The 23,686-nt window shown below is 34.9% G+C and overlaps 1 protein-coding gene across 1 annotated transcript in view; it reads left to right on the top strand.

The window, feature by feature from the left end:
* DOK6 (docking protein 6) overlaps positions 1 to 23,686 on the top strand; it is a 432,942-nt gene that overhangs the window by 146,094 nt on the left and 263,162 nt on the right. The window contains exon 2 of the mRNA XM_011968352.1: positions 5,035 to 5,142. Within this exon, the coding sequence (XP_011823742.1) occupies positions 5,035 to 5,142 (108 nt within the window). The remainder of the gene's footprint in view (positions 1 to 5,034; positions 5,143 to 23,686) is intronic.

Below are 23,686 nucleotides of genomic sequence, written 5' to 3'. Positions count from 1 at the left end.
CTGCTAATGGAGGTCATTAATTTATGTCCCATTCTCATGGGATGCAAATAAAAATAAGGTACCGCATTTCATTTATGTGGTGCTCTTTCATGTACTCAAAGAATTTGTATCTTTCATTTACAAGCAAAATAAAACCTATTCCTTTATTATTCTTTTTTCTCCAAGGAGTGATTTCCTGGTCTCAGGCAGTCATTTCTGCTGTTCAGTCCTGGAATGTCTCCAGCACTCTCACATAAGGCATCAGTTATAGGGCCTAAAGCAGATCCTAATGCACTAATAAAATCTGGTTTGATGAAGAGCACAAAAAGGTGATCTCCTTATACTTCTGCTTATTTTATACTTCTGGTACGGAGGCGGCTTTTGGTGTGCTGACTCATGCTTAATTTGATTTTTACATTGACACAGAATGACACTTGCAAATTCTCCACACCAGTGCCCTTTTTATTATTTTACTCCATTAAAAAGCAAAATACTTTAAAAAACTGTGTCCAAAGAGGGGTAGAAGATGGAACTCTGCATTTATTAATTTTTTTTTTGCTACTTTAAGTTTAAATTCAGCCAGAATCTGATCAAAATATAACTAGTCCATAGCCATGATGAATTCATATTTCCTAATAAAAGTGTATGCTTTCATTATTTGATGAGATTTTTATTAGACTTTCAAAACAAACGTAACTTAATTAAGACAAACAGAAATGAAGAACATTGTACAACATACCTAACCATTAGACTTCCAAACTGTTTAGGTCACGAAAAACAAAGTGTCACATATCAGAGGAGACTAAGGAGACAGAACAACTACATGCAACTTGGTATCCTGTGTTAGATCTTGAAACAGAACAGGATGAGAAAAATCTGGCAAAATCTGAGCAGAATCTTTAGTTAATAATATTTGACCAATATTAGTGCATTCGTTTTGAAAACTTACCATTGCTATATATGATGCTAATATTAGAGGAAGCTGTATGGAGTATACAGGAACTCCACCGTTTTGACAACTGTTTATAAACCTAAACTTATTACAAGATAAAAAATAATAATAACTAAGGACCTCAACTTGGTGAATGGTTTGCTACATAGAATCTATAAAAATCAGTCTTGTCTCTGCGTGGTTGCCTTTCTTAATGTAATAGCAAAGAGATAAGACGTTGTCAAAAATATTAAATCTATTTCCTCCTTATTATCTATTAGGTTTATTTTAAAACAATATTGAGTGCCTAAATAGAAATACTTATGCCTTCTGGCTCATGTTTAGCTCACTGTTTAATAGAAAATAACTACGGTAACATCAGATGGGGAATTACAGTCGGCAAGTATGTGTATTTACATATTTCCACAAATATTGTAAGGTTTCATTTAACATCAAGATTGTTCCCAAGCTATGAGTAACGAAGTGACAGAGTACAGGGGAAAGCATTGCTCTGTACAAAAAGACAACAACTATATTACTAGGGATTTGAGCCTCAATTTTACATCCCAATTAAGACTCCAAATCCATTAATGAATAGCTAAAAGATCAAATATTGATAATCTCTATACATCCCACTTTGCAGATAATATTCTTTTTCTGTTAGCAGTCTCTCAAATCGTAGATTCATGTAACTGTTTTTTACTTCCCCGATATTATTACACTGACAACTACCACAACCAGCACTATCCTACCATCACTGCTAGTTTTAAAAAAAGATATCTGAAAGTATCTTAGTCAGTTCCAGCTTCTGTAACAAAATATCATATACATGGTGGCTTGAACCACAGAAATCTATTTTTTTTCACAGTTTTGGAGGTTGCAAGTTTGAGATGAGGGTGCCAGCCCTGTTGGGTTCTGGTGAAGGATTTCTTCCTGGCTTGCACATGGCCATATTCTCACTGTGTGTTCACGTGACCTCTTCTGAGTAAGAAGAGAGAAAGAGAAAGCAAGTTCTCTCCTGTATCTTCTTGTAAGAGCACTAATCCCATTATCAAAGCCCAACCTTCATGACCATCTAACCCTACTTACTTCCCAAAGTCCCCATCTCCAGATACTAGCACCTTGGGAGGTAGGGCATCAGTAGATGAATTCTGTGGGGACGCAGTTCAGTCATGGCAGTATCAGAAACCCGAGAGTTTCAGGTAAGAGTTTGTGGATTACTTTTCAAATTTACATGCTAGATGCTTTCTTCAGGCTATGTCTTGTAATCCTCAAAGAGCATCTGCATGCGGTATATTGATCTTAATTTAACTTCTGCAAGTGAAGTTGTTTAATGAATAGCAGAAACTACACTAAAAATTAAATTTTTGTGACTAAAATCTATGTTTTTTGGTATTACAATATAATATCCTGCATTCTAATACAAAGGTATGAATTGTACTAAAGACTGAGTGAAATGATTTATCCTGCCCAAAAATTATTTCATGCTGTATAGTGAAGACAGCAATTTTAGGAAAACCAAATTTGATGCCAATTTTTTGTTCCTTTCTTTTCAGTCGCATATTAGTGAATGTCAATATAAAGAGTTATATTGCTTAACAAATATTCCAAACTACTGTGAAATATAGCAGGAACTCATATGTGTATTCAATGGAATAAATGGTTTTATTGATATTATATATAACATAATTCTCATAATTATGAAAATCATTTGAAATCTTTAAAACTATATTGAGGCAAGCAATAATTTTTACAGTACATGTAAATACCAACAATGGTTATAGGTGTGCTGAACAAGGTCTGTTGCTAAGAGCATTTTATCCATTTTGTATTAAAATACCCTGTGCATATTGACTACCTTCTATGCACTGCGGCATGAGCTTCATATACTTAATTTTTCAACACTTGACACTTAATTGTCTTCAAGCTAATTTAAGGACACAAGCTCAGAGAGATAAATGTCTTGCCCAAAGTTATGTGGCTCCAGCAAGGGACTGAGCTGGAATTCCAAGTCCAATATTCGTAGTTTCACTATCTATACTTGGGAGATAATTAATATGCTTTCTATTTTTTAAAAAAATTATATGGTGCTCTAATTTTTCTGGTTGCAAAATATTTACATCTGAATATTCTGAAGCTGAATATTTATTAGAATTGTATATCATTAGGAAAAAAGTGTCCCCTCATATGGCTTTGTCTTGTGCAGAAAATTGTATCTACTCTATAAGAAAAAGGAGCTTGAGAAATGGCTGAGCCTTGTGGAGAGTATTCTGTGTATTAGAACATAAGCCCATCTTGATAAATCCTCCCTCTGTTTCATGAGGTACTCTTCTTTATTAGCTAAGACATTAAGTAATTTGTGTAAGGTTGCACAGCTAGTAAGTGGCATGGCCATAATGTAAACCTATGTCTGTTTGATTCTAGAGTTCTATTAAGTTTCCACCGTACCAAACTGTCTCTTCTCAGATGTTTGCATTTCCAAAATCTGTTACCACTTGAAATGTAATTACTTCATTTAAGTCCAAAAGCAGAATTCTACAGCACTAAATAAATCTATGTAGAATTAAGTTAATTAAAGCTAAATAAACCATATGCTGATCATATTCTAATCATCTGTTTTTTAAATACATTTCACTCTGGGGGTGAGGATCAGTGAGGGGCCAAATAAGCACATAACTACAATATTATGTGTGAACTACAGGAGCTGTATGTAGAAAGAACACCAGGAGCTCTAAAGGAGTAATTTAGTTCATAATTTTCAGGTGCATGGTTAGGAGGTGTTTGATCCAGGCAGAGGAGAGGCATGTTCATGTGTGCAGGAGGCTCAGGATTATCCTACACATGCTTTTCAAGGCTCCTGAAGAGGATGTAAGAAAGAAAGAGTAAAATCAAAGTATGTGTATGCTTGGTTGTTCTACTTTTATAATGAGAGGCCTTTATGTGATAGTTGCAAGAATGCCTTTTAACATGGAAAAGACTCTTCTAGTGAATAATAAGCAATGCACACTTCAAAGGAATTATATTATCTGGACTATATTTGTAAAAAAAAAAATAAAATAAAATAAAAAAAAACACCAAACATAATGTGACAACTTTGCAATTTAGATGAAGACATAGAAGAGAAATATTGTGATCTAGATTTCAGAAGTTTCCTTCTATCGATTTCCTTATGGGCGTAAAGAAATTATCCACCAGCAAAGAATACACTAAACTTTGAAATTTAAAAGTTGTGGCCAATTTGCATTTTTAGACTTCTTCAATTACTGGAAAAAAAGATTTATTTTATTACCTTGTCTTCAAACATACCTGTTGAGAGAGTGTGATATGGTGGAAAACAGATAATGAACAATCTACAGGTCCAATAGTAATCAGTCCTATAAAATAAAGGCAAGGTTCAGAAATTATGGTGTTAGTGTAATTAGTAATTTTGTTTTTTTTAAATCAAAGCTTAAGATTCAGATTGTGTGTGTTCAAATCCTGACATTGGCACAAACTATCTTGACATGAAAGTAATGCCTATTTTATCTTTATCTCATTTCATTATGAGGATTAAATATGTATATAGATTTTAATTTATTGCACATAAGTATTTTGTAAATACTTCCTATTACAAAAGTTAGAAAGTCTGAGACAGATGTGCTCATAATAAAAATATATTTCTTTCTGTTTAACATTATTAATGAACATCTATTTTTAAAAATCTAAAATTCTACAAGTAAATTTTCAAATGTGATTTTTTTCAAAGATAGAAAATTGAATATTATGTAAGTGCTTCACTTAACTTTATTAACCTGCTGTTGCCCTAGCATGGAAGATGGACACATTGTCTGTCACTAGGATGGTGATAAGTAATTTATATGATATTGATATTCAGATGCTTTCGTTATGTTAAAGACTACTAAAACCAGCCAGCACAGTGAAAACCTCAAAACAAAATCTTTTCAGAAAAAATTTTACATGAAATACCGTATTTAAAAAAAAACTGTAATCTTAATTAAGAACGTGCTTGTCAATCAAAAACAGTTCCTCTCTGTGAAGTGCACTTAAAAAATTGATGAATAAACTCCTGATGTCATAAACTCATTTAAAAATATGAATAATGGGATTCTTTTATTTGCTTTCAGATTTTCAGACGATGCTGGTTGGTTTTCAAGAAGGCTTCTAGCAAAGGACCCAGAAGGTTAGAAAAATTTCCAGATGAAAAGGCAGCTTATTTCAGAAACTTTCATAAGGTAAGTCACAGTCCTGGGAGTCCCTGGGGAATAACTGGGCCCTTGAGGACTTGTGGAGATATTTCTTTGATAGATGAAATCTGCAGTGGCAAAAATTAATGGCTTGGGAAAAATGCCCTTTTCTGATAAAATGCAGAGGTTATTTTTCTCCTTTATTTTAATTATCTGTTGTAAATGCCAGTGGTACCTCTGCAAAATCAAAGACCCATTTTTATTGCTACTTTGCAAAATGAGATGACTCATAACTCAACCAAATCATTTTCTAAGGTGCTGAGTAGGTATTTTCTCTCTATTCAGGTTCATTATGCATTTGTTACTTGATGTAAACTGTGAACAATATTTACTAGATAAAATTTAAGGGGCTGCCTTTAACAGTGCTAACGATATTGTTAACGTATATGGCATTTGCTGTTTTGTAAGCTCCTTAAGAAAAGGATCCTTGAATATGCCGATGTGTAGAGATAAGGCATAAACAGTAGGAATAAAGTATCAATTTCCTAAGAATTAAAAGAATGTAAAGCATAACCCCAAAATGATGCTAAGTATATCTTTCATGATAATATCAAAACACAGCTAGGTATTTTATAGTGATGCAAAGGATTCGTGATCAAAACTCAGAGTTGTAGAACAGTGTTGCTTACTGGTAGAATGCTCGGTAAAGATTTTAATTTCTCATTGGTCATACATGGAGTAAGTTTTCCTCGATAATGTAATGAATTTGTGGAATTTTATTTTATGTAATATATTGTTCTAATTTCTTTTTGAAAAATAGATTATTTGACAATAACTAGCATTTATTACTATTAGTTATGAATATTAACTAGTAACCATTTAAAATTGGAGTTTGTAAAACTGTCTAGGAACCATTCTCTCTCTCTCTATATATATAATATATATATAACACACATATATATAATTTTAAAAATATTTAAAATATAAATAGACATTGGTCTTGCTATGTTGCTGGTCTCAAACTCTTGATCTCAAACAATCCTCCTGCCTTGACTTCCCAAAGTTCTGGGATTACAGACATGAGCTACCATACCCATTGAAGTATTCCATATATTAATATAGACTTACTGCCAGAGAATACAAGTTAAAGTTTCTGTCCCATCACTTACTAGCTCATGGATATTTGGTTTTCTCATGAGTAGATGAATTTTAAAATTGTTATATATCTCTAAAGATTATGTGATATATGCTATCATAAAACAGCCAGTATAATACTTCTCAATCTAATTATATGCAATTATTTGAATTCTAAAGTCTTACTGGTATGTTTGTGTTATAACTATGATTATGACTTTGGCAATAATGTTAAGCCTAACTTAATGAGGAACTGCCGGTTGTAAAAATGTGAGCCCATGATATTTAGTTTGTGAGTAAAATTTTGATGGGCTGAGCATATTATATCTTCTTTGGATGCCTGGTCAGAGTTCCTGCCTGCTGGTTAGTGACATATACTAGTTGGAACTCTCTAGCCAGTACAGCTTGCTTTATTTTTACTTACAAATGAAACAGGAAAAATTGTCAAGAAGCGTTATCTTATCTCTGGACTCAGCTATCTTTTATTCAAAAAAAAAATAGACACACTCTAGTACTCTAACCTCACTATAAGGATTGGTAATTTGGACACAGATGGGCATGGAGTGTCTGCTCTATGCTAGGCATTCCACTCCTGGTTGGGAATTCAAAGATGCGTGAGACAGAGTCTTGCCCCGAAAAAGCTTGCATTCTAGTGGAAAAGACACAAATACACAAATAACTTCAATTCAATATAGCAGGTACAGATGGAGAAGTAGTCACAGATTGCTGAAGGAAGAGCATTTTACCTAATTTGGAGCTCAGATAAAACTTCTCTGCAAAGATGATAGTTGAATGGCCAAACCAGTGGCGGTAATGTGTCAGCCAAATGAAGAAAAAGGGTCATCTCTAGGAGGCATGTGAAACAGCCCTTCCTCCTTATTTTATATTCTCTTGTTTTTTGCTACCTTGCCCACTCCTTACCCTACAGAGGCAATCACAGGCACTCCACGGCAGTGCTCAGAGCTAAAGAAAATGCTAACTCCTATTTATCTTACAGACTGCCTCATTAAAAATCATTTGGCTTCTACTGTGAGCTGTGAATTTCAAGGCAAACTTCATTCCTTGAGTTGTTCTGTGAACTGTCAAAACATGGCCTATCCGTTGGCCTGGTATGGAACTCCAACTCATCATCATCATCAGACATGTTTATGGAGCCCTTACCATGAATGTGGCACTGGGCCATGCACTGGGGATGCAGTATTGGAAAGATGGTGCTCTAGTCTATCATTGATCTTCACTTCTTAATAACATAAAACAATGTAAATATATAATAAATGCATCTTTTAAAAAAATAGGATAATATAATACAGAATTAATGGATAACAGCTATAGATATGAGTAGGCTAAGACTCAACTGAAAAAATAAGTCAGTCCTTAACAAATTCAGTGATATAAAGAAAGATAATTCCAAGAAGAAAGAAAAAAATTTAAAAACCATTACCAATAAAAATGAGATAGAAACAATTCAGTGTGATCAAGGATCTGAAAGAGATCTGTTGTGACTGGAGTGTAGGAAAAGAGGTCATAAAAACTGAATTAAACTATAAGTGATGAGAGTCAATGACAGGGTTTTAAGCCCAGGTCTGGCATTATAGTCTTAAAATACCACTTTGTGTTTTCATTTTCTGTACACAACAGTGATCCTCTGACAGTATAATTCTCCCACAGATGACATATAGAAACTCTGGATGTCAGGTTCAAGCCCCAGCTGAGGTTCAAGGGGAGTGAGTGGTTGGGGTTAGGGAGCTGGAAGAACACTCAAGAAATGACAGGTAGATGACACATGGCTTTATTCAGCAGCTCTCTCACACTGTCTGTCTCATCAGCAGCTTACTTACATTGTCCACCTTTATCTCGGCTGCTTGCTCCAGCTGTGATCTTCTCAGCAGCCTCTGTGACTCCTGCCGCTCCCACTCACAGCTGCATGGCTGGCTCTCCCTTTCAGGGTCAGCAGCATAACTCTCTCCCTTTCAGCCCAAGCTGGTTTCTGGCTCCCTGCTGCCTGTCTTCAGACAACCGGCTCTCCTTTACAGAGTCAGTGGCTTCACTGTCTGCCTAGGTACAAGCCCGACCTGTGTCCTAACTCCCCAGTGTTTGACTGCAAAATGAAGATATTTTGCAAAGACTACTCTGGCTCTCTTTCTTCCTCTGGGCATGCCATATGCACAGTGTCAGCAGGGCAGTTTACCTTTTGCAAACAGTAGTGGCTCCGAGCCAGGTGATGAACCTTCCCATGTTATGACTACATAGCTGTGTTTACATAATGCATGGAATTGTGTGCCTGCACTCCAATCCTGCTGAGTTATGCAGGCTATTTACCTCGGCCTGTTCTTGACCAAAGCACATCCATTTATCTAACACTGGACAAAATACAAAAACAAACAAGTCCCTGGGTCTCCGAAAAAAGCAAGTCATTTGTGGGGGAAAGTCAGGTCTGGAAACAAGTGAATGACAGCTTCTCCCTTTCTCTGGGTGCAGCTTTAGGCTGGGGGCAGATGTAGTCACACCAAAGCAATATTGGCCATGGCAATGGGATGACTAAAACTAGCAGTTCCCAACAACCAGGGCATGAACCAGTGCTGGTCTGTGGCCTGTTAGAAACCAGGCTGCATAGGAGGAGGTGAGCAGCAGTAGACAAGGGAGCAAAGCTTCATCTGTGTTTATTTACAGTTGTTCCCCATGGCTGGCATTACTACCTGAGCTCCACCTCCTGTCAGATCAGTGGCGGCATTAGATTCTCATAGGAGCACCAACCCTATTGTGAACTACACATGAAAGGGATCCAGGCTGTGGGCTCCTTATGAGACTCTAATGCCTGATGATCTGTCACTGTCTCCCATCACCCCCAGATGGGACCATCTAGTTGCTGTAAAACCACCTCAGGGCTCCCACTGATTCTACATTATGGTGAGTTGTATAATTATTTCATTATGTACTACAATGTAATAATAGTAGGAATAAAGTGCACAATAAATGTAATATGCTTGAATCATCCCTAAACTGTCCCCCAGCCCCCACCAACCCCCTGGAAAAATTGTCTTCCATGAAAGACATGGAAAAATTGTCTTCCATGAAACCTGTCCCTGGTGCCAAACAGGTTGTGAACCACTGACTAAAACAACCACAGAAAGACGTGGCATCATTGTTCAGAAACCAGGAGAAACCTAGGCTGCCAGAAAGGGAGGAAGAAACTCCACCAAAGAGAATGCTAGAGAAGGGGAGCTCATAAATATGTACATAAACTCAGAATGAGAGTGTGGCTGACCCTTGAACCAGCTATGAAGTGGCAAATTGAAAGCAACTCACAACTAAAGCTTAAGCATCTGACTGAAGTTTGAGCCACACACCCCACCACGAGTGTAGCATTTGGCAGTTCAGTCTAAGCAGGGGAATTGCTTGCTGAAACAAAACAGTAACCATCTTAGAGAAATGTAACAGAATCCAGAGGCTACGCATGACAATTACAATGTCCAATATGAAATCCAAAATTCCTCAAGATAAAAAATACTATGAAAATGGAGTCCAATCTAAAAGGAAAAGAAAATCAGCAAATGTTCAACCTGATATGATTCAGATTCTGAATTATTAGAATGGGATTTAAAAACAGCTATTATGCCATGCTTGATGAAGTGAATGAAAATATCATTACTCCTTTAATTTTAAAAAAAAGTATTTTTGACAGAAAAACAAAATTTTTTAAAGAAATCCAAATATAAATAGTTGTGCCATAAAGGCACAAGCACACATATGTACATCACAACACTATTCACAATACCAAAGACGTGGAACCAACCTAAGAAAATGTCATACATATACACCATATGGTACGTATGGATACTATCTGGCCATGAAAAAAGAACAAGATCATATATAACATGGATGGAACTGGAGTCCATTATCCTTAGCAAACTAATGCAAGAACAGAAAACCATATACCACCTGTTCTCACTTACAAGTGAGAGCTAAATAATGAGAACATATGGACAGAATGAGAGGAACAACAGATACTCGGGTTTACTTGAAGGAGGAGGATGGATGGAAGGAAGTTTCAGGAGAAAAAAAACTGTTGAGTACTATGCTTAGTACCTGGGTGATGAAATAATCTATGCACCAACCCCCAGTCACAAGTTTACCTATATAACAAACCTACACATACACCCCTAACCTAAAATAAAAGTTAAACAATCTAGTTTTTAAAAAAGCAAAAACAAAATTCACCTGCAAAAAGGAGAAAAAAGAGAAATCCTAAATGGAAATTTTAGAATTACAAGACATCCAAAGTTAAAAGTTCACTGGTTAGGATTAATAGCAGGAATAAAATAATAGAAGAAATAGTGAACTTGAAGATAGAACAACAACAACAAAAAAAAAAATCACTGGCTATGAAAAAGATAATTTTTAAAAAACAAAGAAGTAAAACAGCTTCTAGGACTTAAGGGACAATTTCCTAGTTAATATTCCCATTGCAAAGGAAGAAGAGAATGAGGCAGAAAAATTTTTGAAAAAGATAATGGCTGTAAAATCCCCAAATTTGGTGAAAGACATGAATTCACAGATTTAATAAATTCAGTGAACTTGAAGCAGGATGTTTGGAAAAAGAATCATGCCTACTAGGTCTTTCATAAAAGAGAAAGAAAATCTTCAAAGCAGCCAGAGAAAAATGACGTGACATACTGGTGGCCAGTGATCTGGAGGGCAGTGATCTTGGAAGCCAGAAGAGTCTGTGGAACATCTTTAGGGTGACAAAAAAAACAACGTATCTTCAGCCAAACATTCTATGTCTGGCAAAAATATCCTTCAAATTGAAGGTGAGATAAAATCACTTTCAGGTTAAAAAGAAAAAGCACCTAAAGTTGTTTATTTCCTTCAGATCTATACTCCAAAAGTGTTAAAGCAAGTTCTTTAGGCAAATTATACCAGAGGACTTGACTCTTCAGGAATAGATGAAGGGAATCAAGAATGATAAATACATAGGTAAATATAAGATACTAACTTTGCCATTATATATGTATACATGATTTATAATGTATGAATATGTAATATATGTGATCAATATAATGTAAAGATGTTGGTGAGTAAAACGGACTCATACCATTGTAAGATTTTCATGGTTTACATAAAGTGGTATTATATTAAGTATAAGTAGATTTGGAAAAATTAAGGAGTTTACTGTAATCCTTAGAATAATATTTTTAAATTAATGTAAAAATATATAGCTCAAAAGTGAATAAACTAAAATTGAATTTTAAAAAAACATTCAAAAATTCCAGAAGAAAATAGGAAAGGAGAAAAGAGGTAAAACAACAACAAAAATATGCAAAAATGTAAACAAAGAAGAAAATAGTTTATTTAAAGTCAATCACATGAATAATTACATTGTGTTAGTAAACATTCCAATTAAAAAGGAAAAATTATTTGAATGGAAATAATCAAAACCTAACAATAGGCTGTCTACAAAAAATGCACATTAAATATACAGATAGGCTGAATGCAAATGGAAGGAAGAAATGATTGACCATGAAAATAGTAATTGTAAGAAATTTGGAGTGGCTGTATTAAATCACATGTAATAGACTTCCAGACAAAGAGTATTACCAAAGATAAACAGGTTATTTCATGATGACAACAGTATCAATTCATCAGGACAAATAAAAATCACAAATTTTATGGAACTAATTACATAACTTAAAAATACATGAAGCAAATTTGACAGATTTAAAGAGAAAAAGAAACAATTTCACAACTATATTGAAGATTTTAACCCCCTCCCTTTCTCACCAAGTGATAGACTAGCTAGAAAAAAAATATGTGTCAGCAAGGACATGAGATCAGACTTAACACAATCAACCACTTTGACTTGATACTTTTATACCCATACACAAAACAACTATAGAATACAGGTTACTTTCAAGTGCACATGTTATGGTCAACAAAGTAGACCACATTCACGAATATTAACAAGTCCTAATAAACTGAAAAGTATTGTGTTCTTTGACCATAGATGTTTTAAATGAGAAATCAATAACAATGTATTATCTAGAAAGCTCTAAATATTTGAAAATTAGCATACGCCAAGGAGCAATATGGAAAAGGGCTAAGTAGATATCACAAAGGCAAATATTCTAAACTGAAAGATACCAAAAATAGATCACAATAAACCTAATTTCATTGTTTTTGAGTAAAAGGATGAATTTTGGATATGGCGTGTAAGTATTTTGGATATGGTGTGTAAGTTGGACTTACTTATGAATTAAGTGTCCGGTGGGAATGAAAGGTAGAACTCACGCATGATCCTGGGGTTTGGGCTTGAGCAACAATGTCAAGGATGATGCGGTTCATGGAGATGAGGAAGCCTAGAAGATCTGGCTTTGGGTAAAAATCACGAGCTTTTACTTATATATGTTAAATTTCAAATGTCTATTAGGCATTCAAACTGAAATGTCAAGTAGTCAATTAGGTAAGTAGTTATGGGCTGAAGTGAGGGAAATGTCACTGCTAAAGTTGTTCCTTTGGTTATCTTTGGCATATTGATAGTACCTTATGCTATAGTTCTAGATAAAATGTCCTTGGAAAAGACAGAGAAGAAAATGAAGAATTAGCAATCTAACGTTTGGAAGACTAGTGAAGGAAAAAGGGACAGAATATAAGTCTAGGGAAAAAAACAGTAAAACGTGAAAAGTAACATTAAGAGTAGATCATTGGAAACCAAGAGAAAACTACTTATAAAGATGAGCAAATGGTATTATGGGTAACACCAACAAGAGATTAATATGAAAGAAAGGAGACCATTGTATTTACGACACGGAAGTCCTTGACGACTTTGACAAAAGCTGTTTCATTCAAATATGGGGACTAAGTTTACTTGAAGGAGCCTATAAGAAAATGATGGATGAGAAAGAGTCAGCTACTTAGCAAATGTTTTCAAGAAGTTTTGAGCCACAGCACGTAGCAGGTGTGTTTTCAAATATGACATATATGTTACCTCCAGGTAACACACCTGTAGGCCTATGGGAATGATCTAGTAAGCAGGAAATGTGATGAGGAGAAAGTTTATGTACATAATTATAGGGTTTTGTCTTTGACAGAACCTGGGATACTTCATTAATTCTACCAAAAAACCTGGAAGAGAATATGAGTATTGATATAAGTAGGTTGGATAAAAATTAATATTGGAAAACTGTGATCAATATTTCAGAAACACACACACTCTGTGTGTGATTTTTCCCTCCCATGTGTGAAAATGAAGTGGCAAAACAGCATGAAGAGCACAATGAGAACAGGAACAGTTAAGGGAATCATCTTGTAATTAAAAACTACAGACTTTTTAAATTGAAGCTCCCTGAAGCTCTTTTGTAACTATTTTCAGTAGATATGACAGCTAAAATTTACCTTCTTTGGCAATGCTTTGAAGGTGAAAGTTTTTATTATTACAACTTTCCTTTCATAACATTGGAAAGGCTAATTCACTTTCCCAGTGACTTAAGTTTCCCTTCAGGAATTTTATTTTATTTTTTTCTGTGATGATCGTGAACCAAAACAGCGAAGTTCAATCAATCCTGACATGGAAAAATAACATAGGCATGATTCATCAGTAGCAAAAATTCTAAGGTTTTTTTTGTTTTTTTGTTTTTTTTTGTTTTTTGGAGTGTATACAAGGCCCCTTTTCTGATTTTGATTTTATTTTAGTAAATATTACCTAAGACTTGTGTCTTTGTCTCAACCTTACTATGTCTCTTCTTTCCAGTATCTAAACTAGTTCAATGATCATAATTTCTGTTTCTCTTTTTCCCTTAGGATGTACATCTGGTTTTCCTCAAATTCTCTTTCACCATTCTTTTGTTATTCTATAATGCCACTGTTTATCATTCAAATATGATCTACTCTTCCTAGTCATCAAAATTATATTACTATTAAGCAACTCTGAATTGCTCAAATTAAGGTGAAAGCCATCAATATAAATATATGCACTTGTCGAGTGAGATAAGTAACATGTGGGCACATCTGTTTCTAGAAGTTATTGCCTCTGTGCTACAAAGGAAAAGAGATCTGCCTTCTTTATTGGGGAGTTGCTATTAAGCCCAATTCATATATGAATGCAATATGATTATGAATATAATCATATAATGTAATATAAATCTTTGTGAGACTACTGTGTGTAGTGATAACGCAGACCCCAAGTTTCAGAAAATGAAGAGGATACTCTTCTTGTTTGTACACTAGGGACAGTAATTGTCCTAATCTTCTAGGACCAGTAGGAGACTTGAATAAGGTTCTACATATAAAAATTTTAAGAGTGTTTGGAGGAGTCAATCAACACTAAGAGTTATTATCATTATTGTTTTGAAATTTTACAATCTGACGAAGTAAGGTTTATAAATAGCTAACTATAACAAAATATGATTAAATGCAGAGTCCAATATTAAAAGTACACAGGAATAGTTCATTCTGCTTCTGGCAACTAGGACTTTACCAAGGACTTGACACTTAAGGGACTTCTTAAGTTTAACTAGTTTTGACAAAGTAAAATAATGGGGGGAATGCATTATATGAAGAAAAATGTGACCACAAGTACTGAGAATCTACATTGCATGATAATTTGAAGAGAATTTGAGTCATCTAGTGTTGGCAAGCTCTGAAAGGAGGCCTGGAGTGGGAAAGATGAGCCCAAAAGAAGTGCATGGGGCAATAAGGGGGTATAAATACCTTACTATGAGTTTAGTTTTTATCTTTAGGCAATAGGGGAGTTGTGAAAGGGTTAAAATGCTTTGTCATATTCTCAAATATGTATTTCAGAAAAAATCCATTTTTGTGGTGTCACAGCCAATGGATAGGGCAATACACTACGTAACAGAGAAACTAGTTAATTATGTATTATAATATTTTCACTTCCCAAAAATAGATGTCAGAGTCCTGAATGGAGAAAGGTAGGTGAATGGAAAGGAGGAGATAGGTTTAGGTGACATTTTCCAGGCACAGTCAAGTAGAATTAATTACTTAATGGATACAGTGTATACTCTTCAGGCCATGGTGAAAAGCCCAGGCTCCCCCACTGCACAGCATATTCATGTAGCAAAACTGCACAGGTATTCCCTAAATTTATACAAATAAAACTTTTTAAAAAAGACTTTGTGACTGACTGTGTATAGGGGAAATAGAAGAGAGAGGAATGAAAGTTCTGATCTTTTCAAGACAGGGTGGTGGATGAATGATTTCCCATTCACAGAAACAGTTACCATATGAGGAGGAGCAGTTTTCACTGGTGAAGAAAAATGTCATCCTTGGCATAGTATGAGGCTTCTATGGTATATTCAGGTATATATTTTCATTAAGCAATTAGAAGTACAGAAGATTGTAGTGAAATTGCCCAGGAAACCTACTGAATAGAATTAAGGTTAAGGTGGGTGTATATCAAAGCCCATCTGTAAAAGCAGATCCATGCAAAATTAAACTTTGTAATAAGCCCTTTTCTCTAAATGGCATAGGGTTTGGTATCAGCCTTAGAGTAACATCCGTGGTATTTCACAGGTATTTCAATTCTAAGATTATTGAGAGCTACAAATAAAAAAAGTTGATCCCTGACAGGAAAAAAAAAAACTAATCTAAGAAATGATTTTAAAAATTGCAAAGAGCGCCACTTAAATGAGTAGCTGTTAGTGGAATAAATGTTAAAAGACTAAACCGCAAAGGTTATAGTAATTATCAATACCAAGGAAATAGTAATAATTCTAAAGAGGGAATATATTTATTTTACCAAAGAGAAAACTTTTAAAAATTTTGATATTTACAAAGGAGAAGGAGAAAGCACATTATTGGAGGCTGTGGGTATCTCCGTGGGACAGGACAGGTGGCTGTGGGTGACTTGAATGTCACCATCGGGATCAGATGGTGTTACTTTGTCCAAGGCCTAGACAATCAGCCATCAAGGCAAAAAATATCACAGAAGTTTTTAAATATTTTTATGCTCCAGTGTACTCTTGCTCTTACAAAATCATGGACTAAACCATAATTCCTCATTGCTTGCTCTATTTCTAGACTCAGTAGTCCTTTTTCTTCAGAAGCGAACATTGGCTAAGTTGTAAATTTGGTCATAGTTGCCTCTGAGAGTCAGGTAAATAAAGGAAGCTCCTTTTAGAGACAGGCGAGATGCGAAATCTTTGTTTTCTCTGAGCTAATTAATGGCCAGTCCAAATATTGGATCTTCAGAATTAGGAAAAAAATATTCATTATCAAGATGGCTTAGAGAGATAGACTAGTGTGGATTTCTCAAACTGTTCTATTTGTGAGTGTTTAAATATCATAAACATGTAACTAACCAGTTACTTTGATATACCATAAAATCTGCTATAACACTCAATAGCAATAAATTAAAATAATCAATCAAATGAATGAAATGTTTGCAACCTAAATGAGAGATTTCTGAAAAAAATAAGCTAAGGATACAATTATTTCTTTACCAACTTTAACTTTATGTTCTGCCCTATCTGGAACATCCCATATCACAGAAGTTTTTGTGTATTAGCTTATGAGTATTAATGGTATCATTTAGACATTTGATATGTTTACTGTGAGAGAGATCTTGCAGCATAAATCAATTTTTATATGAAACTGCTAGAAAATGGTATATACTTTTTAGAAACTTCTTGGCAGAAAGAAATTTGAAATTCAAATCACTAGCTGCTGAAGGAAGTTATTAAAAATGCATTAGGGTTGAAAATGTAGCTGTATATAATTGTCATAGCAGATATTCAAAACAAATTTATCCTCAATGAAAACTGAACTAGAGCAATTTACATAGAATCAGCTAATAAATTTTCCTTAATTTTCTAAGCAGATGAAAAAGAAGCAGTTTATAGACATTTTAATAAAATAAATATGAGTTCTGTCTACAGGGAAGAAAATATAAACAAAATCCCTTAGAAGGATGAATGAAGATAGAACGATGTGAAGTTCCAGGGATAAAAACTGCATGATGCCAGAAAAGCGATGCTTGTATTGGGACCAATCTCACTTCTAAATTCCCTGTTACATAACCCAACACTGAAAACATCACTTTATTCTCTTTGTTTGGCATTGGCAGTATTTATCTTTAGGTAAAGCAAACATCTGAGACAGTTGGGGAAAAGAAAGGCATCCTTGTGAAAAACAGCGATCTATAAATACACCATTTCTTCAAAACTAGAAGAAAAGGCATTGGTAAATGCAGAAATGGCACATGGGCATAATGTTTTGTTGGACACTCTACCCTCATTTTGATTCCAGGAAGAAATGGCCCTGTGCTTGGATGAGCATGTATGTGATGAGATGTGAAAGCTGATAAAGGGCTTGGTGTCTCTTGAAATACCTGCTAGAAGTTCCCAAAGTGATCATGATTTGTTTGGGTCTCAGTTTTTTGAACACAAAGCACTTACTAACATATATATCGGTTTCTAGGACAGTGACACCTTAATTCACAATCATTTACTGATTGATTTACTTATATTATCACATGCAAGTGTCTCAGGGAAGACTCAAAGAAATGGAAAATGAAAAGTTCGTGTTTATGTTGGATGAAGAGTGGGGAATGTGACCACAGCGTAATGCACCATCTGTGTAGAGTGTCTCTAGAGCGATGGTCTGGTTATGAATGGAAAACTCGAAACCAGAGATTAGTGAGAGGCACTAGGTGTTAACACTTTCAGGTGGAGGGGATCTGTAAAGCTGTGATGTCTAAATTCTAGGAAACTGACAGAGGTAAAGTTGATTTTTAATAGTTGAATTAAAGTCAAATAAAATTTTACAAAATCTTAGGTATCTATCGCCAATAAGAATTATTCTGTGTGGCTTAATATTGCCATGGAAAGCAGATCACTTAGTAATTCAGATTTCTGTTTATTACCCATTTCTCTACAGCAGTTATGATTCAGACTCTTAGTAAACCACCGTGGCACATGTATACCTATGCAACAAACCTGCACGTTCTGCACATGTATCCCAGAACTTAAAGTAAAATAAAATAAATAAATAAATAATTTTTTTTAAAAAAGAAAAATACCTGTATTACTGATCTGGGATTGACTTAGAGTATATAGCACCATGATTTATGTTAGCAAAATTAATGTCTTTATTCCACTTTTTAAATTTATCCATTTTTTCTTTTGTAAAGCAACCATCTATAATGGTACTATATAAGAAAAATTATAGTATAATGTAAACAATATATTTCCCTATTTGTAAAATGCAAGTAATAATAATATCATGGCACACAAAGTGAAGAGGTGATTGCGAGTAAGATAATATGTAAAATGTAAAGTAAGTGTTGTTGTAAAAGTCATTTCTGCCTTAGAGTTTGCATCTTTGAAATTAAGAAAATAATTCATATCAACTTTAGACAAGTTTTGAGACAAATTTGGATGATAATTTCAAACAAATCATTTTACATGGGAAATCAGATAGTGTGAAAGAATATTCACTACTGCGACACTGTTATGACATTATTTCCATCATTTCTGGAGCATCTTTGCATTTAATTCACAGATTTAGATCCAATGATTTTCATTATTTCAGAGTATCATCAGTGCATTTTTGAATTTTAAAACTCTCTTTTTAATCTATCAACAAATTCTGCCTAATTGCATAATATATGACAGATTGCAACAGTACAAATGCTTACTGCAGAATGTCCAATGAGAATAAATTGTTTCCTACCATTAATGGAGTTATATATTACACTTTAAGTTATACATACATATTTATTTAGAACTTACAATTTCAACTATTTCAGTGAGAATTTATCTTGAATAATACTTTGCACCTCACTATAAATACCTATCTGACATCCCTTTGAAATAATGATGTTGCTTCATATTTATTTCAAATTTGTATAGTATTTTAACATTTTTAAAGCTCTTTATTTACTTCAGTGCAAAACAACAGTACGATTTTAATTGACCTTTGAAGAATCTTAATTTGCAGACTGAGAAAAAAACACCAAACTAGTTTTATTTGAGAGCAGGTCCTTAACCTAGGGAACTGGGGGCTTTGAGACAGTTAAATTACTTGTTTTGATCATAACTGTTTAATTTCTCTCCTCAGAATATTGTCACACATAAATTGATCTCCTGAAGAAATGGTTCAATTTCTCCCACACAATATGAAGGCAAACAAGGTTCCCCCCCCTCCCCCATTTATTTGGAAGTGGACTGAGGAAGAGAAGGAAAGATTATAAAGTTTTACTTTTAAATGCAACTATTTCCCCATAGTTCTCCTTTTCTACTTTTTGAATCAAGTTAATCATATTTAGCTATCAAGCATAGTATAATATTAAAATGTAACTGGATTTTCAATAGCCTGGAATTCTCTAATCGTTTTTCTTTCATAAAAGGTTTTCCTGGGTATACTGGAAACTGTCTTCCTATTTGACATTCTCCTATGCTGGAAGCTATCATGTTATTCTCCTAGTCCTTAGCTGCTTTGCCAAAGTCTCCGAAGGTAGGCCAAAAGAAGCCAAGTTTTTGTTTGTTTGTTTTTGAGACAGAGTCTCGCTCTGTTGCCAGGCTGGAGTGCAGTGGCACAGTCTCGGTTCACTGCACCCTCCGGCTCCCTGGTTCAAGTGATTCTCCTGCCTCAGCCTCCCGAGTAGCTGGGATTACAGGTGCCCACCACCACGCCCAGCTAATTTTTGTATTTTTTTTTTTTTTTTTTTTTTTAGTGGAGAAGGGGTTTCACCATGTTGGCTAGGATGATCTCGATCACCTGACCTCATGATCCGCCCGCCTCAACCTCCCAAATTGCAGGGATTACAGGTGTGAACCACTGCACCCAGCCAGAAGTCCATTTTTTTAATGTTTCATTCCAGTTCCATCTTCCAAGCAAACTGATCTGGTCCGTCTCACCATTATCCCAAAGAATTGAATCTTTTATGCAGTTCAAATACTAACAATAATTGAAGTACAGTTTCCGTTTTCTTTTGTTACGTAATAAATCATCACAAACTCAGGTGCTCAAAAATACCCATTTTTTTAACTTCACATTTCTGGCGTTAAAAGCCTGATTCAGCCTGTCTCAGGGTTTCAGAAGGCAGACGTCAAGGTGGACTGAGTTCTCATCTAGTGGCTGTAGAGAAAAATCTGCTTCAAAGCCCCTTCTGTTGTTGACAGGATTCAGTTCCGTATAGCTGTAGAGCTGACTTCCTGTTTCCTTGCTGGTTATCAGCAAGAAGCTGCTTTCAACAACTAGAGGCCATTGCAATCTGTAATTCTCTCCATCTCCAAGCCAGCAGCGCACATCAAATCCTTCTCGTGCTTTGGATCTCTGACTTCCGTTTCAGTGACCAACTGGAGAAAACTCTGCTTTTGGAAAGCTTCCATGATGAAGCCAGGCATGCCTGGGGAATCTTTCTTTCATTTTCATTTCCTTTTTCTGTTTTCAGTTTTATTATTTTCAATTGATACATAATAATTGTACATATTTGTGGGATACACTGTGATACTTTGATACATTTGTACAAAGTATAGTATTCAAATCAGGGTAATTCACATATTCATCACCTCGAACATTTATTTTTCTTTGTGTTGAGAATGTTAACCATCTGTCTTTCTAGCTATTTGAAAAAATATAGTTGTTAATTACAGTAACCTTACGGTGCCAGAACACTAGAACTTATTCCTCCTCTCTAGCTGTAATCTTACACCTTTTAAAAAGCAACTTCTCAATATTCCCCCGCCCCCTGACCCTTCCCAGCCTCTAATAACCACAATTCTACTCTTCGTTATGAGCTCAACTTTTTAGCTTCTCCATGCAGTGAGAATGTGTGGCATTAATCTTTCTATACCTAACTTATTTCACTTAATCTCCTCCAAGCTCATCCATGTTGTCACAAATGACAGATTTTCATTCTTAATAAATTAAGAATTATTTTCTTGATTTCTTGTTTATGGCTGAATAGCATTCCATCATGTATATACAGCACTTTTTTTTTTTTAATCCATTAATTTGTTGATGGACCTGGGAACCACTCTTTCTTAAACAGTGTCATATGACATAACTTAATTTAGGGCATGCACAGCAGGGGTTGGGGCATCTTGGAGGACATTTTAGAATTCTGCCCACCACCAGTGCCCATTTGACATCCTTGCAGGGCCCAGCGGTTGATAACTTGTTTGCTGTGGCTCATCATTCATGCCTTCCCAGCCCTCTGACAATATTTTCTTTAATTTATGGAAAGGTACTGGTAACAGTACAACTCTACTCAAAACAACTCAAAACATATGGACGTGCTTACGCTGTCATTTTAGGCTATTTTGTTTTTAAGGAAGCAGGGACTATACCTTTAAAGTTCTGCATTGTGATCTAACTCTAGTGGCTACCATTACAATTTTACTTTAGCTTTCATATGGGAGGGAATTTTTTAGGCTGATAAAATTAGGAGCTCCACATTTCCCTCATGGACTGTAGGAGGTATACACCGATAGGCATCATATTTGAAGTGAAACATGATACAACTTTGGCAATTCAGTCATGGGATATAATTTAATTCGTTGCTAACTCAACTCCCATTCGTGACACATGACTTTCTCTCCCATCTCTACTAACGAGACTGAGAAAGTAGAATGATCACTGTTCTATACTTCTTACAGATAGGGAGGTACATTTCTGGCAAATGAGATATAAATTAAAGTCTGATAAAAGCTATCAATAGGGTTTTATGTTTTCTGATATGGACAATAATGCCCCTTATTCTTTTTTCTAAATTGAAATCATGATGGCTGGACATGCAGCAGTCATTTTGTGGCCACGAGGAAACAAGCTGTGAGAAATGCTAAGAAAAGGGCAGCTACATGGACCTGACACGCTGCCTCTTAATAGCATTGAACCATCACCAGTAACTATGTACTTCAAAGTTCTAATGTGGAACAAAAAGAGGTCCTGTTTGTTGAAATTAGCCCCCAGAGGACACTTTTTTAATGTAAAGGGTCAGCTAGTAAAAAGTTTACGCTTTGTAGACCATAGGTCTTTGTTGGAGCTCAAACTCTGCCTTTGTAATGCATGAAGCAGCCACAGACAACATGTAAAGAAATAGGCCTGGCTCTGTTCTGATATAACTTTATTTACAAAAAACAGAGGGTAGAGCAAATTGGTCTGTAGGCTATAGTTTGCCTACCTCAGGTCTCAATCACTGGTAATTGGGTTTTCTATGATTTAAAGCTATGTAAGTTTCTAGCTGAATTTGTGAAAGCATAAATAAGCCTGAATATTACGAAATATGCCTAGATGCAATAAGTGTATAGGTGAACATCAGCTACACATGATTGACAGTTAACTTGTAGATCTCACCTAGTGTTGATCTCATAAGTTTAGGAAAGTAAACTTAACTAGCCTTTTTGTAACAAAGAGTTGATATATATTAATGACTGTACAAATACTCTTTTTCATCTTCCTTCCTTCCTTCCATCCACCTCTCTTTGTTTTTCTAGTGTAGTAAAGCTCAGCCACACAGGTTGAGTTAATCATATTACTTAATTAATGGATGCTATTATCAGTGGTTTCTATAATACTTGATTAATCTATTTTATACCTATTCCTTAATCCCATTCATCTTTCCATCTCCACAGACAATCACTACAGTGAGTTTGATGGAAACTTTGTATTTCTATAATTCTTATACATTTGTACTATTGATTTCTGGTACACTTACTGCATTTTAAACCCATGTACCTGCTATTATGTTATAACCCTTATTCTGTTTCTTATTTTTACTCAGCTTGCATTATGGCTTTTAAGATCCATTCGCATTTCTATGTGTCCATTTTGCCAGTTGCTTCTGTTACAGGATATTTCGTGGTTTACCTTCACTGTATTTTACTCTTCCATTTTTCCTAGTGATAGAAACTAGATTGTTAGTAACTTCTCATTATCTCAAACCGTGCTGTAATTAAGATTTTGTATCCCCTCCTTGTGAGAAACTTTGGTCAATATATTAAGGAATGAGATAATCATGTTAAATATATGTAGATACTTACATATGTACTACAGATGGCTTTCCAGAATGGCAGCTGATTCTACATATTCACCTGGTACATGAGGATCTCTGTATTCTCACATTCTCACTGATGCTTACCCTCGTTCATTAACTTTTCCAAATCTGATGGGTGTAACGTCACGGTCAACAGTGTTTTAACAAGCATTTTTAATTCTTAATGAGTTTGAGATATTCTTCAGGTGCATGGTTGCTTTCAGGTTTTATTAATCCAGGAATTAATTGACTGGTATCATCTGTTTTGTATTTTACTGGAGTTTCTACATTTTTCTTGCTGCTTTATAAGGTTAACTTGTCTGTTTTAAGCACTAGACTCACTTTAGTTTTACACATTGGCAATAACGTCTCACTTGTATTATGTGTCATTAACTTTGTGTATGGAGTCCTGCATTAAATAGAAATCTGAAAATTTCATATACTCAAATTTTTCATGGGTTGAGCTGC

The sequence above is a fragment of the Mandrillus leucophaeus genome, unplaced genomic scaffold (assembly GCF_000951045.1).
Source record: "Mandrillus leucophaeus isolate KB7577 unplaced genomic scaffold, Mleu.le_1.0 Scaffold84, whole genome shotgun sequence".
NCBI lineage: Eukaryota > Metazoa > Chordata > Mammalia > Primates > Cercopithecidae > Mandrillus > Mandrillus leucophaeus.
The sequence above is the reverse complement of the archived record's forward strand: the minus strand, read 5'-3'. Positions and strand labels throughout refer to the sequence as shown.